Source organism: Oncorhynchus mykiss, chromosome 17 (assembly GCF_013265735.2).
Source record: "Oncorhynchus mykiss isolate Arlee chromosome 17, USDA_OmykA_1.1, whole genome shotgun sequence".
Taxonomy (NCBI): domain Eukaryota; kingdom Metazoa; phylum Chordata; class Actinopteri; order Salmoniformes; family Salmonidae; genus Oncorhynchus; species Oncorhynchus mykiss.
In genome coordinates, this window is record NC_048581.1 from 29,422,368 (window position 1) to 29,439,760 (window position 17,393).

The 17,393-nt window shown below is 41.1% G+C and overlaps 1 protein-coding gene and 1 long non-coding RNA gene across 4 annotated transcripts; both read right to left on the reverse strand.

The window, feature by feature from the left end:
- Nucleotides 1-1,623: 1,623 nt before the first annotated feature.
- Nucleotides 1,624-10,518, reverse strand: LOC118940393. Of its 2 annotated transcripts, XR_005036944.1 has the most exons (7): nt 10,170-10,518; nt 9,030-9,157; nt 8,190-8,354; nt 7,338-7,513; nt 6,296-6,465; nt 5,393-5,557; nt 1,624-3,021 (listed from the first exon to the last, which is right to left on the reverse strand). It is a non-coding gene; the product is annotated as an uncharacterized LOC118940393 (long non-coding RNA). The 2 variants fall into 2 exon arrangements; XR_005036943.1 differs by lacking the exon at nt 8,190-8,354 and having other exon boundaries at nt 10,170-10,512.
- A 2,248-nt stretch (nt 10,519-12,766) lies between these two features.
- LOC110493664 (immunoglobulin kappa light chain) lies at nt 12,767-15,033 on the reverse strand. Of its 2 annotated transcripts, XM_036949662.1 has the most exons (5): nt 14,874-15,033; nt 14,351-14,654; nt 14,036-14,079; nt 13,290-13,397; nt 12,767-13,247 (listed from the first exon to the last, which is right to left on the reverse strand). In XM_036949662.1, exons 1-5 carry the CDS (start codon nt 14,920-14,922, stop codon nt 13,060-13,062), a joined length of 693 nt encoding a protein of 230 aa, XP_036805557.1. In that variant the 5' UTR covers nt 14,923-15,033; the 3' UTR covers nt 12,767-13,059. The 2 variants fall into 2 exon arrangements, with proteins under 2 accessions (XP_036805557.1, XP_036805556.1); XM_036949661.1 differs by having other exon boundaries at nt 12,767-13,397.
- Nucleotides 15,034-17,393: the final 2,360 nt, after the last annotated feature.

The window sequence follows — 17,393 nt, forward strand, 5'->3', positions numbered from 1 at the left end:
AGCTCAGCAGTGCCGCGGTGTGGTGCATATGCGGTTCCAATACAAATCATTGAATATAAATCCGTTTCTAAATCAATATGTAGGCCTATCAGAGAAATAATAGTTGAGTGATGGGACAGAATATTAGGAGACATGACAGATGAGCTGGCATTTGGTGATTGAAAATTATTAATGTCAAATGTAATTTATACTGTGAGGCGCGACAGAGGGAAAAGTTACATGATATGAGTAAAGCTGTCATCTTCACTGAGCAGAGAACTGTGCACATGCACATTCGAAAAAAATTAATTAAAAAAGTTTCATTTCATGACCATGCATCAATTCATGATATTAGACAATATGCCCATGTGACATGTGTTAAGTCTCTTTCACCATACTTCTGTTTACAAAATGAGTAATTTACTGTGTGGATCCCCTAAAATCCATACTACATTTATAAAATATTTGCCCAATTCTGCACTCAAATATAATCTAAATCCCTCAATCTCGTATAATTTATGAGAGCTTTATCCATTTAAAATACAGCATGACATGCACTTTACAACTCAGTCTCTACAAACCCTTTACTGGATTTCAGCTTAGTTCTCCTAAAGTCCATGTGCCAGTCTTTCAAAAAAGTGTGTGGCCTAAGTTGGCAGTACAGTAGATCATAAGCATGAGTTGAAGGGTCCCACAAAATGATTAGGTTATGGTTACTGTATAAGATACAATTGCATGAGCAATATGTTCAGTAGGCTGCAGAGTCAACATTGGGAATTCAAATCACCAGTATAAGGCAAAATGAGTCACGGGATACAAAGGATGAACCATGACAAGATAGATGGAAATCATGAAGCTAACATGAAAACGTATTTGACTTTGTTTTACTTGACTGAACTGGTAACGACATTTTCAATACTAACCTCATTAGCCATGTATTATCTGCTTCCACCGCTGCAATGCCTTTATCAACATTCCATTGATTCAATTTGATAAAGTTAGGACATTATGGCACAGGGGGACTGTTGTGTAAGGCATAGCCTTGTGTCCTCAAATGTTTTACATGTGAGGTTCCACAATTACCCACTTCCCCTAGGGCAGGGCTTCCTGTTGGATAACCATTTGAGAACGCCAAATCCCAGCAGGGAAATTAAGAGGTAAGAATAATTTGCATTCAGCTGCAATATGGAAACATTTCACATGGCTGTGGAATCATGCACATGTAGTTATCTGCAGAGTTTAGAAGTAGAACTAAGATAATCCTCTAAGATCCACACAGGGCAATGTCAGTCTATCCGTGCCGTTCTTAGCACATGTGCGTGTCAAACATAGGGATTTTAGCTCATATTTCATAACAGTGCCATCAATGACAAGGCCTTCTGGGCATAAGCAGCAGCCTTGGGACGAAGCTTATTCTTCAGGCCATGGAATTACACACGGAGTATGCAACACATTTAGCACAGATGGCTAGTGCTGATTGAAATGTAGTTGACTCCATTCTAAGGCAAACTAGTAACATGACATCCATTCAGCACCAAACCAAGGTCTACCATCAAACCCACCAAGGTTAAAACTTAAGGGGGTGCAAATGCTTTCATGGTGACATTTTTACAACATTAAAATGGATTTGACATGGAAAAAATGAATTTGTTTACTAGTTTTATTGATGAGTCATGAACAATTGTACAGCAAAACTACAGTTCTGACATCATGCCACATTAGTTTACACCAAGAGAACAGCATGTTCCAGAAATACAGTCACACAAATGTGATATGGTCTTGGCTGAGAGTCAAGTTGTTACAGAGCCCCCTGCAAGGTCATTCTGTCATGAACACATTTTTCACGGTTGTAGCGTTTGTTGCTTGCTACATTGTTGCTTGCTACAGGAAGTGGATAATAACATACATCACTGAATCTTTGACAAATGGTTATCGCGATGACAATATACCACTATACATAACATTTAATCTAGTTCTATGAATATACATCAGTCAAAACATCAACGGTTAGTTTGATTCTGCTCCTTCACTGCTTTTATTTTTTTGAATTCTATCGCAAACGGTCATAAACAAAGCTCCTGGCTGCTATCCCATCAACACCACATTGACATTATCCCACCCCTGGGTAGCAACCATCGGCTTAAAAACACAAACGTAACAATATCTGCCAATTCATTTCCAGCAATATTTCCCCAGTCTGTCTGTTTGGTGTGCACATTTGTCTAGCACTCCGTATATATCCAGTTAGGGATGCTAATGATAGCCGTCTTGCGGGTAGACCCGCGCTAATGATAGCCGTCTTGCGGGTAGGCAGACTTCCCCCCCCAAAACCAATTAAAATGGTAACTGCATAGTAGGCTTACCTGACAAAGAGATATGATTTGTAGTATCAATTGGGTTGCCATTGTTTTGCAAACTGTGCTGCAGCAGGCCTAACAGCAGAAACATAGCTACTGACATTCCTTTCTTGCTTAATGCATAATTAAAAGGAGAATTAAACTCCAATGTGTTAGTTTCCACCAGACCTCAATTTATCTGATTTAAACATTGACATGGACTCAGATAACTTCTCAATGCACATTTGTAATAAGCCTATTGAGTGTAACATTTAAAAAAAATAAAAGTACAGAACACATTTTAATGGGGCCTTCTTCATGAGCCATTATTTGACCAGTTATCAACAAACAAATCCCGTGGAAGAGTTGCAGAGGAGAACAATGTGCCAATTTGAACACTATAAAAAATAAATAATTGTTTTAGTAGCTCTCATTAGTGATGCACCGATAACAATTTGTAGATATCCAATATTTTCCTTGCCATTGTTTATAATTAATAAATACAGATAAACATTTTAGGGGGCTTTTAAGCATTCTAGTACAGTTAAATAGTTACACACACACAGCGGTCTAAGGCACTCAATGCAAGAAGCGTCACTACAGTCCTTGGTTCGAATCCAGGCTGTATCACATCCGGCCGTGATTGAGAGTCCCATATGGAGGAGCACGATTGGCCCAGGGTCATCCGTGTTTGTCTTGGTTAAGCCTTCATAGTAAATCAGAATTGGTTAACAGACTTGCCTAGTTAAATAAAGGTTACACACACACATACCAAAAAGTTATTTTGTTGGCATTTACGCATGTCCCCAATACAAGTAAAACATAATCAAAACCTATTTCTTTCACTTACATCCTGTGCTGTTTCGTTCATTTGTTCATTCATTTAATTCTCAACCAGGATTTCTATGGAACGCTGTTTGGGTCTTTGCGTGTCAAATAACACAAAATAAGCTTGTCGACCAATCAGGACCTGAATGACTGCACAGCACATAATTTAACACATTTATACATTTCTTACACATTGATTACAGTATCACGTCACAACGATTCATCAATACGTATGATATGCCGGTAAAGTTGTCTCACGCACCTACAATGCAGGTCATAAAAAAAGCTAGCTAGCTCATGGATGCAAACAATGTTCTTCCCCAAAAACATAGCAAAAAGACAACCGTTTTAGTAGCTGTAGTTAGCTAACTATATAGGTAGATGTAATCTAAATTAACCCTATTTATAAGACAGTTCTTATTTGATTAATGGTGGTCAGACACCTATGTGAAGCTAGCCACAATAATGATTAGCCACAGTAGTGGACTTGGCAATTATCCTTCAAAATAACAGTTTGGCATAGGTCTACTTTGAATTAATTCGCATCACTGTCAATTACATACGTTTATTATGAAGGCAAACCGCAATTTCCACTATTGTGCCTAATCCTTATTGTGGTTAGCTTCACAACATAACCCGGTCCTGTCGAGCATTACTAGCCAGATGAAGCTCGCTGGCTGCTTATAACGCTAGCTTTGGGCAACAGGGTTAAGTAGCTGGCTAGTTACAATTTCAATAGTCGAATAACAATACTTACTCAAAAGGATTCCAAAATGATTTCTAAGAATAATGAAAATGACTGCAGTTTATACTTGTCATTGTTTTCAGGCTGGTTATATTGGTGCTAGCTAGGTACCAAGGTAAAGCTAGCTACCGCAGAAGTTGCGGTCGAACAAATTAAGCTTTATTACCAACACGGTATTGTAAACGCATCGTTCGTGGCCGGTGTTTTTTTGTACAGCTTTGACAGTGCTACTGTATCCTTTTTGTTCTTAACTGACCTGCCTAGTTAAATAAAGGTAAAATAAAACAGTATAATTCAATGGCTAGAGTTCATTCTTCCATGTTTGAACTGCTTTTTACAGCAAAAGTCAAATTGAAAACATTTTCATAATAGTAAAATAAGACTGCTGGTTTGGTCAGATACTTTTGAGAAGAGGAAATTCCATTGGAATTGTATTAACAGCCATTGTGTAAATTGCCCATGTGTCATCAAAGGGCCGTCCTCTGAATTCTGGGACAAGGAAAGCTCTCCTTCAAGGAGTTCATGTTCACAAAAACATTAGCATGAATTTCATCAACTACAACATTACACATGTTTCTCTCGAGATTATTAACTTGTTCTTAGTGACATTACGTACTGTTGAGGAAAATTAGCAGATTTTCACAAGCATGACAATTAGCTAACAACCGTGTGATGCTGCATGACAATGTGAACATGATTGGTGACATTCTGTTGACCGAGGAGTTATACATTCCTCCATTGCCCAACGGGAGTCTTCTCTGGTTTGGTAAGCTAAATAAGCAAGTCTGTTTGGTTACTAAGGCAACTACTGTAGCTATCAATTAAACTTGCTAGCTACTTCAGTGGATTTGGAACACACTTCTGCTAATTATGTCAAATTATAGCCATGATACAAAAGGGGTTCTATGCGTTCTCTGGAAAATAACGCAACACACTGGGAGGTAAGTTCCACTCCGCTAGTGCGTCGTAGAACATGCCTTCCAAGTCGTTCATAATTTTCCACAGAACACATCGCTTATGTAATTGACAAATCTTTACACAAGATAAGTTGAAAATGGTGGGGGTAGCCTACGAAGCATGACACATGCAATGAGGAAATAGGCTGGGAGTTGCACAATACACCTACAGCATTTAACCACCATAAAATATATAAGGGAGGCAGGCATACATCTGTTTTCTAAAGACATTTGTCTGCAGTATCATACATGAGCATCAAACTGCTGTATACATGCTCACACCTGCAACTGCCAGGGCAGCTTCACAGAACCCCCTGTTATAGTCTAGGTCTAACAAGACACGCTGTAGCATACAGCCATGATGGCTACACTGCAGCACCTGCCCAAGACCAGATTATCAAAAGCATGCACGTCCAGAATGACACACCATTCCCTATATAGTTCACTAACTTCTGACCAGAGCCATATGGGCCCAGGTCAAAAGTACTGCATTAAATAGGGAGTCATTTTGGACAGACACTATAGGCAAAGCCATGTAGCCTACTTACCAGGTAGGCCAATTACAACAGGGGTGAGAGGGATCCATGGATGTTGGCGACACGGAAATAGAATCTGTCATTCTATTTCTATGCTTTGGCCCTTCATGCATCTGGTCTCAATGGCTCCCATCACGTGACTTCAAGGACATTGACTTGTTAAAATATCCTGAACCACTACAGGTGGGAAAGATTACAGAAGTGTTTTAGTATGCAGTTTATTGTTGAAATGATAAACAGATCCATGTCAGACAGTTCAATTTATAAAACAGACTATTTGATCTGTCCCTCATGACTATTGATATTACCCTGGTATGCCTCACTGGAATATGTGTATCACTACCACCAATAGGGAAATCTTTCTGGGCCTAGACTACTAGCTAAACCTGTGTACACTTTTCACGACAGTACCCCTTTGCCAGTAAAGTTAACTAGCTGGTCAAATATAGTTTCATTGAATTGCAAAGACGTATACAGCATTTGATTTATGTCAACACAAAAGGGACACTTATGTTATCTAAAGACAAAGTTTGTCTGCAGTATCATACATGAGCATCAAACTGCTGTATACATGCTCACACCTGCAACTGCAAGGGCAGCTTCACAGAACCCCCTGTTATAGTCTAGGTCTAACAAGACACGCTGCAGCATACAGCCATGATGGCTACACTGCAGCACCTGCCCAAGACCAGATTATTTACATAGTGATTCCCTAATGGCACCCTAGTACCTATATAGTGCACTACTTTGACCAAAGCCCTGGACAAAAGTAGTGCACTAAATGGAGAATAGTGCCATTTGGTGAAAAGGCCAGACTATAGCCCAAGCCACAGCTTAAAAAGTAGTGCACTAAGTAGGGAATAGTGTGCCATTTGGGACACACAGACTATAGGCCAAGCCATGTAGCCTACTTACCCAGTAGGCTAATTACAGCAGCGGTGAGAGGAACCCATTTCTAACAGAAATCGAATGTGATAATATATTTCTATGCTTTGCCCCTTCATTGTCATCATGCATCTGGTCTCAACAGACGACCCATCATGCGAGTTCATCAAGGACATCGGGCACGATGAGATGCCGACCCACTACAGGTGAGAAACAGAAGATACGTTTTTAGTACAGTAGTTTCCTGATCTGATAAACATTGGTTTCATATGTGGGACAGTTCAATTTAAGAATTTGATCGGCTCCTCATGAGTTTATTGATATTATCCAAAGTATGCCCTCTACTGGACAACATTATCGTTACCACCAACAGGGAAATCTTAGTCACTAGACCATGTGGTCAAACTCATTCAGTGGAGGGACGACTGTCTGCGGGTTTTCGCTTCTCCCGCGTACTTGCGTGATCAATTGAGCTCATTGATTAGTTCTAAACTCCAGTCACCTGGTTGTTTAAGTCTTTATTACACAAAAATTGAAAGGACATTGAAAGGCAGCATACACTCAGCCCTCCATGGAATGAGTTTGACACCCCTGCACTAGACTACTAAACCTGTATAATCTTCTACAGTATCCCTTTCCCACTAAAGTTAGTTGGCGAAAGCCAATCTTGTTTAATTTAATTGTAAATACGTCTACAGCATTATTTCAACACAAAAAGATAGAAGGGACACTTCTGTTATCTAAAGACACAGTTTGTCTGCAGTATCATACATGAGCATCAAACTGCTGTATACATGCTCACACCTGCAACTGCCAGGGCAGCTTCACAGAACCCCCTGTTATAGTCTAGGTCTAACAAGACATGCTGCAGCATACAGCCATGATGGCTACACTGCAGCACCTGCCCAAGACCAGATTATCAAAAGCATGCACGTCCAGAATGACACACCATTCCCTATATAGTTCACTAACTTCTGACCAGAGCCATATGGGCCCAGGTCAAAAGTACTGCATTAAATAGGGAGTAATTTGGGACAGATACACTATAGGCAAAGCCATGTAGCCTACTTACCAGGTAGGCCAATTACAGCAGAGGTGAGAGGGATCCATGGATCTTGGAGCCACAGAAATAGAATCTACGTCATCCTATTTCTATGCTTTGCCACTTCATTGGCATCATGCATCTGGTATCAATGGCTCCCATCATGTGACTTCAAGGACAATGACTTGTTAAAATATCCTGAACCACTACAGGTGGGAACGATTACAGAAGTGTTTTAGTATGCAGTTTATTGTTGAAATGATAAACAGATCCATGTCAGACAGTTCAATTTATAAAACAGACTATTTGATCTGTCCCTCATGACTATTGATATTATCCTGGTATGCCTCACTGGAAGGTGTATCATTACCACCAATAGGGAAATCTTTCTGGGCCTAGACTACTAGCTGTGTACGCTTTTCACGACAGTACCCCTTTGCCACTAAAGTTAACTAGCTGGTCAAATCTAGTTTAATTGAATTGTAAGTACGTGTACATCCTTGGACTTATTTCAACACCAAAAAATATTGAAGGGACACAACTTTAGTTTTCTAAAAGACAACGTTTGTCTGCAGTATCATACATGAGCATCAAACTGCTGTATACATGCTCACACCTGCAACTGCCAAGGCAGCTTCACAGAACCCCCTGTTATAGTCTAGGTCTAACAAGACACGCTGTAGCATACAGCCATGATGGCTACACTGCAGCACCTGCCCAAGACCAGATTATCAAAAGCATGCACGTCCAGAATGACACACCATTCCCTATATAGTTCACTAACTTCTGACCAGAGCCATATGGGCCCAGGTCAAAAGTACTGCATTAAATAGGGAGTCATTTTGGACAGACACTATAGGCAAAGCCATGTAGCCTACTTACCAGGTAGGCCAATTACAACAGGGGTGAGAGGGATCCATGGATGTTGGCGACACGGAAATAGAATCTGTCATTCTATTTCTATGCTTTGGCCCTTCATGCATCTGGTCTCAATGGCTCCCATCACGTGACTTCAAGGACATTGACTTGTTAAAATATCCTGAACCACTACAGGTGGGAAAGATTACAGAAGTGTTTTAGTATGCAGTTTATTGTTGAAATGATAAACAGATCCATGTCAGACAGTTCAATTTATAAAACAGACTATTTGATCTGTCCCTCATGACTATTGATATTATCCTGGTATGCCTCACTGGAAGGTGTATCATTACCACCAATAGGGAAATCTTTCTGGGCCTAGACTACTAGCTGTGTACGCTTTTCACGACAGTACCCCTTTGCCACTAAAGTTAACTAGCTGGTCAAATCTAGTTTCATTGAATTGTAAGTACGTGTACATCCTTGGACTTATTTCAACACCAAAAAATATTGAAGGGACACAACTTTAGTTTTCTAAAAGACAACGTTTGTCTGCAGTATCATACATGAGCATCAAACTGCTGTATACATGCTCACACCTGCAACTGCCAAGGCAGCTTCACAGAACCCCCTGTTATAGTCTAGGTCTAACAAGACACGCTGCAGCATACAGCCATGATGGCTACACTGCAGCACCTGCCCAAGACCAGATTATTTACACAGTGATTCCCTAATGGCACTCTAGTACCTATATAGTGCACTACTTTGACCAACGCCCTGGACAAAAGTAGTGCACTAAATAGGGACTAGTGCGCCATTTAGGAAAAAAGCCAGACTATAGGCCAAGCCATGTAGCCTACTTACCCAGTAGGCCAATTACAGCAGAGGTGAGAGGGATCTGTGATCTTGGCTCCACAGAAATGTGTGTACTATTGTCAGCATGCATCTCTTGACTTCCAAGGACAACCGACTCGTTGAGATATGCTGAACCACTACAGATGGGAAACATAGGAGATTAGTGTTTTAGAAGAGCATTTTATATTTGATGATAAACATTGGTTTCATATGTTACAATATTTTCTGTTCCTCTTGAGTTTATTGATCTTATCCTAGTACCCACGCCTTTTACTGGACAACATGTATCATTACCACCAACAGGGAACCCTTTATGGCAGTGGAGTACTAGCCAAACCTGTACTCTTTTCTATAGTACCTCTGTCACTAAATTAGACAGCTGGCTAGTAAAAACGAATCTAGTTTAATTGAATAGTAAATACATTACATAATTTTAGATTAACACACAAAAAAAACTGAGGGAACGTATGTTTCTAAAGACAAAGGTTTGTGCACAGTATCATGAGCGTCAAACTGCTGTATACATATTCACAACTGCCAGGCTTCACAGAATGTACTGCTATAGTATACGGGTAACTACCAAAATAAAGGAAACGCTTGAGTAAATGAAGGATACAACGTAGATTGAAAGCGTCTACACAGGTGTGGTTTCTGAATTCATCAAGCAATTAACGTCCCATAATGTTTTGGGTCATGTATAAAAAAATAATCAAGTCGCCTATTATTTTCACTACCATCGCTAAAAGAGTTTTTAATCTTTGAAAGAGGGGTCCCAAAGGAGCATATATGATTTAAAGTGTTTACGTCAGTCACCAGATTTTAACACGCGAACTGTTACAGCCTACCGCCATGATGGCTACACTGCAGCACCTGTCCAAAACCAGACTAGCTAACGCGACACCGTGGTTGCCAAATGGCACCCTATTTCCTAAGTGCCCTGGTCAAAATAGGGAATACGGTGACATTTAGGACAGATACATGTTATAAATACAACAGTCAACAGAAACAAGTTCCCGTTTTTTTTACAAAATGTGACCCAGTCATTGTCCTAGCTAACGTTACACTTGTTTGGCCTGGTTGGACGTTTAACAAACGTAGCAAGCTAACGTCAGCTTTTGGCTGGTAGGTTAGCAAGGACACATTTCTTACCATGTTCATCAATGTGTTTCGGTCATTTCCATCCAAGCGAATCATCTCCTTTCCTCAAAACATAAACGCATGTAGGGTTTTAACAAAAGTTTAAAATGAGCTCTACTTTGCTAGCATGCCGCCTCAATGACAAAAAATACTTCTTCTTTGGGATTGTGTTGGCGGATCGCACCCAATTTAAGATGCATACACCGCCACCTACTGGACTGTGAGGCCATTCACGACCTACATATATTGAACAAAAATATAAACGCAACATGTAAAGTGTTGGTCCCATGTTTCATGACTGAAATAAATGATCTCAGAAAGGTTCCGTACGCATCAAAAGCTTATTTCTCTCAAATGTAATGCACTAATTTGTTTACATCCCTGTATGTGAGCATTTATCCTTTGCCAAGTTAATGAATCCAGTTGGCAGGTGTGGAATATCAAGAAGCTGAGTAAACAGCATGATCATTACACAGGTGTACCTTGTGCTGTGGACAATAAAAGTCCACTCTAGAATGTGCATTTTTGTCATACGTCACAATGCCACAGATCAAGACATCAGTCAGGAAGTTAAAGCTTGGTCACAAATGGGTCTTCCAAATGGACAATGACCCCAACTGTACATCCAAAGTTGTGGCAAAATGGCTTAAGAACAACAAAGTCAAGGTATTGGAGTGGCCATCACAAAGCCCTGACCTCAATCCTATAGAAAATGTGTGGGCAGAACTGAAAAAGTGTGTTTGAGTAAGGAGACCTACAAACCTGACTCAGTTGCACCAGCTCTGTCAGGAGGAATGGGCCAAAATTCACCCAACTTATTGTGGGAAGCTTGTGGAAGGCTACCTGAAACATTTGACCCAAGTTAAACAATTTAAAGGCAATGATAACAAATACTAATTGAGTGTATGTAAACTTCTGACCCACTGGGAATGTGATTAAAGAAATAAAAGCTGAAATAAATCATTCTCTATACTATTATTCTGACATTTCACATTCTTAAAATAAAGTGGTGATCCTAACTGACCTAACTGAACTTTTTGGACTCACATTGTTGTGCTTGGCTCACTTTAACAGGATGGTGACCCAGCGGTCCTCCAAGTTTACAGTTGTTTTGACCACGACACAAATCATACTTCATTGACAGCATGGCTAATGTTGATTGTTTATCATTTTAAACTTGGAAAATAGCCCCTTAATCCTAGATTTGGGACCACACAGCCACTGTCATTGATTCCTTCCAAACCACTCATTGAATTTGCGATTTTCAACTTGTGTAGTGTTAATGTCCGATAGCCGATGAACACCTATACGTTTTATATATAATTTCTCTTCATATGACAAGGATTAAAAAGGATTTGCCAGTAGATTGTCAATTTGATTCATGATGATGACTGCTAGCTAAGATTTTGAAAGTATGATGTTGACATGATCAGTCCAATCAAAGCTACTGTACATATAACGTGATTTGATGTCATTTTATCTGTGGCCACTGACCTTGAGCCTTCTTGGATGGGCACTTCTACGGCAGCAGCCGAAGGACTATAATTTTCAATGTCTCCTCTTACACTTGGCAGTGACGTAAAGTCCCCACGAGTGATGGAACACTGAGCCAATCATGGCGCAACGTTCCATATTGTCTGCTGGCTTCGCCACCACCACAGAAAACACTGAGCTAGGCTGAAACACCTGCATTTTGGAGCTGCTTTACTCGAGAAAACAAAAAAAGAGACCATGTTTGTATGTGGCTTTATTAACTCAATGATACATTATTTTTTACATTGTTTGTGAACTGATGTGACACGTATTAATGCCAAAATAACATGCAAAACAGGCAAGCCCCCCCCCCCCCCAAATTCTTGACAGGTCGCCACTGTCTGTAATATGTTTAGTGACTGCCACCCCACATTCCTGTAATAGGTTTCCTTTTTCATCTTTGAACTTATATGGTGATTGCATCTACACTTTCATAGTATTACCACGACAACCGGCAAAACAGTCCGTCTTTCAATCACACACATGGGTATAACCAATGAGGAAATGGCACGTGGGTACCTGCTTCTATAAACCAATGAGGAGATGGGAGAGGCAGGACTTGCAGCGTGATCTGCGTCAGAAATAGAAAGGAGTTCTATTTTAGCCCTTGGCATCGCAGATGCTCATTGGCGCATGAGCAGCGTGGGTGCAATAATTGAATAACATGGATTTCTAAAATTTATTTTGTGACGCTCGCGCACGCGACGTGTCCGTCTGGTCAGCATGTTACAGATTCGGAGATAGAAATGTAGACTAAAGGTCATTCCAATTGAGCCGATATATGCAGCCTTTACATGAATGTAGTATTTAAACATTCCATTTAAATTTCAATCACGCTGTAAAGTTGGACTTCAGCGATGCGGACTGAATATACCCCTAAAATGAATTGCCACTCATGCAGTCTAAAGCATTCGTTGACGCACACCCTAAAATGTTGGAGAGGTGCTGACTAACAGAATACGGTCCCAATAAATTAATGGATTAACACCAACCCTGAAGAATTGTATGGTAAAAGTCTACTTTAAAGCCTTTGCACAATGGCTTTCATTATTGAAATATCAGATAGAGGCAACATCATATCATGAAATGCTTTATTCAACTCATCACATCAACATGCAGAAATTCTTCAGATTACTTCACAAGCAATACAGCATTCATCATCAGAGGTCCCCTATTCACAAAAAGAGACAACATGAAAAAAACTCAACGTCAATAACTTCTAAAGCAAGTTGCCAATCTATTAAACTATGTGAAGCACTCTAACAGTCCCTCTATCTGGGGGAACACTGCTGCTAGGGGGGGGGCAGTTCTAGGATCAGCTTCCCCTCCCTCAATCCTAATCTTAACCATTAGTGGGGGAAATGCAAACCTAACCGAACATTGAACATTGCCCGTTGTTCACACTCCTGCTCAGTGGGTTGGTCAGTGCTGAGTGGCTCAGGTGACAAGTGAAGGTCTGTCCGGAGCTCCAGCGTGTTGAGGGCAGACTAAGGAGGCTGCTCAGGGTGTACGTGCCGTCAGCTTGGCGCTGAGACTCGCCCTTCTGGACTTCAGCACCCGTCAGAGAGCCACCGTCATCAGACCAGGACAGGGAGGCACCGTCAGGATGGAAGCCCTGTGCCAGGCACACCAGGGTGGTCTTGTCCCCAGAGAGAGGGGCCTGGGCTGGGGCCATCAGGACCAGAGAAGGGGGTGATGGAGGACGGGCTGACAGGGGAGGACACAAAAGATACAGACTGCAACAGTGAGATGGATCAAGATACTTTCTCATTGAAAAAAACAAGAATGGAATTTAACTTAAAGTACACTGTAATTGTTTTAAATTCAGTCAAAATTCAAACAATTCATTATTTATCTTTGAACATAGATGTAATATCCTAGTGTTAAACTTTCAACTGCCTCTGTAGTCTATTTATATTTTCCAGAATATCACTTATAATCCTGAAACAAAAAAATACATGCTTTCCTCTTTCTCATAAGACAATTAGTGTACTTGACTTAATGAGGTTTATTTGAAAGGGACTATTCACATTGATCAAGATCATCTCTATAAATGTGTCAGATTTAACAAGCTGGCAAATTGTCAACTGTCGTCCCTGTTACCATAAATTAAATAAATGAATGTACAGTATGATTTTAACTAATATATTACCTCAACAATGATTAATATTCATTATTATTGATCATGTATATTTTGTGTTATATACATTTGAATCAACACATGCTGAAGATTTGAAAATATATTCTAACCATTACATGTCACTTAATAAAGGTAAAAAAAAAAAGACAGATTTGTTGATATAAGAAAACATATCACGGGATTATTTACAAGGGATTTTACTCACCAATGGTGACTTCAGTTCCTTGTCCAAACTTGGTACCATGTCCTCACAGTGATACATCTCGATACAAAAACATCTGTGCTGAAGACCGTTCTTCATGCTCTTCTCATTGGCAAGTCTCCATTCATCAAGATGTAGAAATCCATGAAAAAATGAAGCAAAGGACTTAGTTTGATATTGAATTGTTACCCAACGCAATCCCCTTTTATACACGGTGGCATTCAGTGACCTGTGCACATTTAATAAGTATTATTTTCCAATATGAAGCCCTGTTGGATTTTTGTACGAGCAGTCTATTGAACTGCATCACTGTGTTATACACTGGCGCCACAGCCACCAACACAAGCACAGATATACACTGCCTCATCCTCAGCCGTGATTTCATTGATGTGTAGATACTCAGTGTAGCCAGATCCTGGTTCAGAATATGTGAACCTGTTAGGAAGCCCAGCTGCTCTTGTGGTGTCAGCAAGCAAAAAACTTGGGCCACCTCCAGCCTTCTGTCGGTACCATGAAATTTTCCAGGTCTGAGAGCTATCACTAACAGCACAGGATATTTTCAAATTATCTCCCAGGTTCACGGAGAGGGACTTTTCCTGGGTCAGTACGAGAGCTTCCATACCTGCAGAAATATAGAAAGATTTTGTTGTAATTGGGGATAAAAATACTCCAATACATCATGATCCTACAATACAAGACCATTGTGCCTCCTAGTGAGTGCAGAGTATATCAATGGATCTGGTATTAATACTTCTGAAAGTAATCATCTCCATATTTACAATATAATCTATAGTCAGGGATTTCACTTTACTGTAGTTAGTCAGTGTTAAGTCAGTCTTACCAGACAGAGTGAGTAGCAGGGCTGTAATAGAAGCAGTAGAAAGGAACATGGTGATCTCTTCTGTTGGAAGCAGAGGTGATATCAGAGAAAGAGATGTCTTCACACACGGTCTTCACTTCAATGCAGCTCTGAAACTCCCAATGCCTCCTATAAAGAGCAGCTTACTGTACTGAAACCGTCAGCCAGCCCCACTCCCCCTTCCAAAACCAGCCACCCATAAACACACACTTCCTCTACCATTTGCATTGTCAATGAACAGTTTAGCAATTCTATTTTTTGTAGCTTTTGAGGTCAATAAGAACTCTATGATTTCTCATTATGAAATTATGATTAAATTGTGATATCATTAAAAGGCCTTGAATGTCCTCTCATAGATACAACAGGCCCTAACAGAGTGGCATGTATGGCCTTCGACACAAACCAAAATGAATGTTTTTGGACAAAAATGAATTGCTGGGTCTCAGGAGAATATATCCACTAGATAGGGCATGGCGTCTTCTTTTCCTCTCAGAAGCATCTTCTGTCTGTCTGGTATCGATTTAAGCAATAAGGCACGAGGGGGGGCTTTCTTGCTTTCTTGCTTCAGGTCCTGAGCTACAGACAGTTAGATTTGGGTATGTCATTTTAGACGAACATTTTTAAAAAGGGTCCGATCCTTAAGAGGATATATACACTGCTCAAAAAAATAAAGGGAATATTTAAACAACACAATGTAACTCCAAGTCAATCACACTTCTGTGAAATCAAACTGTCCACTTAGGAAGCAACACTGATTGACAATACATTTCACATGTTGTTGTGCAAATGGAATAGACAACAGGTGGAAATTATAGGCAATTAGCAAGACACCCCCAATAAAGGAGTGGTTCTGCAGGTGGCAACCACAGACCACTTCTCAATTCCTATGCTTCCTGGCTGATGTTTTGGTCACATTTGAATGCTGGCGGTGCTTTCACTCTAGTGGTAGCATGAGACGGAGTCTACAACCCAGACAAGTGGCTCAGGTAGTGCAGCTCATCCAGGATGGCACATCAATGCGAGCTGTGGCAAGAAGGTTTGCTGTGTCTGTCAGCGTAGTGTCCAGAGCATGGAGGCGCTACCAGGAGACAGGCCAGTACATCAGGAGACGTGGAGGAGGCCGTAGGAGGGCAACAACCCAGCAGCAGGACCGCTACCTCTGCCTTTGTGCAAGGAGGAGCAGGAGGAGCACTGCCAGAGCCCTGCAAAATGACCTCCAGCAGGCCACAAATGTGCATGTGTCTGCTCAAACGGTCAGAAACAGACTCCATGAGGGTGGTATGAGGGCCCGACGTCCACAGGTGGGGGTGTGCTCACAGCCCAACACCGTGCAGGACGTTTGGCATTTGCCAGAGAACACCAAGATTGGCAAATTCGCCACTGGCGCGCTGTGCTGTTCACAGATGAAAGCAGGTTCACACTGAGCACGTGACAGAGTCTGGAGACGCCATGGAGAACGTTCTGCTGCCTGCAACATCCTCCAGCATGACCGGTTTGGCGGTGGGTCAGTCATGGTGTGGGGTGGCATTTCTTTGGGGGGCCGCACAGCACCTCCATGTGCTCGCCAGAGGTAGCCTGACTGCCATTAGGTACCGAGATGAGATCCTCAGACCCCTTGTGAGACCATATGCTGGTGCGGTTGGCCCTGGGTTCCTCCTAATGCAAGACAATGCTAGACCTCATGTGACTGGAGTGTGTCAGCAGTTCCTGCAAGAGGAAGGCATTGATGCTATGGACTGGCCCGCCCGTTCCCCAGACCTGAATCCAATTGAGCACATCTGGGACATCATGTCTCGCTCCATCCACCAACGCCACGTTGCACCACAGACTGTCCAGCAGTTGGCGGATGCTTTAGTCCAGGTCTGGGAGGAGATCCCTCAGGAGACCATCCGCCACCTCACCAGGAGCATGCCCAGGCGTTGTAGGGAGGTCATACAAGCACTTGGAGGCCACACACACTACTGAGCCTAATTTTGACTTGTTTTAAGGACATTACATCAAAGTTGGATCAGCATGTAGTGTGGTTTTCCACTTTAACTTTGAGTGTCAGTCCAAATCCAGACCTCCATGGGTTGATAAATCTGATTTCCATTGATAATTTGTGTGATTTTGTTGTCAGCACATTCAACTATGTAAAGAAAAAAGTATTTAATAAGAATATTTCATTCATTCAGAGGATGTTATTTTAGTGTTCCCTTTATTTTTTTGAGCAGTGTATATACCAATATACCACGGCTTTCAGCCAATCAGCATTCAGGGCTCGAACCACCCAGTTTATAATATAACATAATGCATAGAGGTTATAAAACACGTCGCAGAAAACCTTTGTGTTTTCATTTTCAAAGTGGACTCATGAGTAAGCTGAATCATGATCTGGAATAGAAAATCACGGACCACTTTTATTATCACCTCCCTGTGTCATCTATCTGAATGTTTATGCATCTCAAATGGCCTATTCCCAATATGGTGCACTACTTTTGACCAAGGCTCTGGTCAGAAGTA

Bases quoted from the DNA above. Each gene is read 5' to 3' on its own strand.
- LOC110493664 (XM_036949661.1), bottom strand. From the start codon at position 14,922: ATGTTCCTTTCTACTGCTTCTATTACAGCCCTGCTACTCACTCTGTCT. The intron at 14,655-14,873 runs GTAAGACTGACT...ATATTTCTGCAG, and splicing joins CCTGCTACTCACTCTGTCTG to GTATGGAAGCTCTCGTACTG. The intron at 14,080-14,350 runs ATAACACAGTGA...TGTATCACTGTG, and splicing joins GGTGGCTGTGGCGCCAGTGT to AGGACATGGTACCAAGTTTG.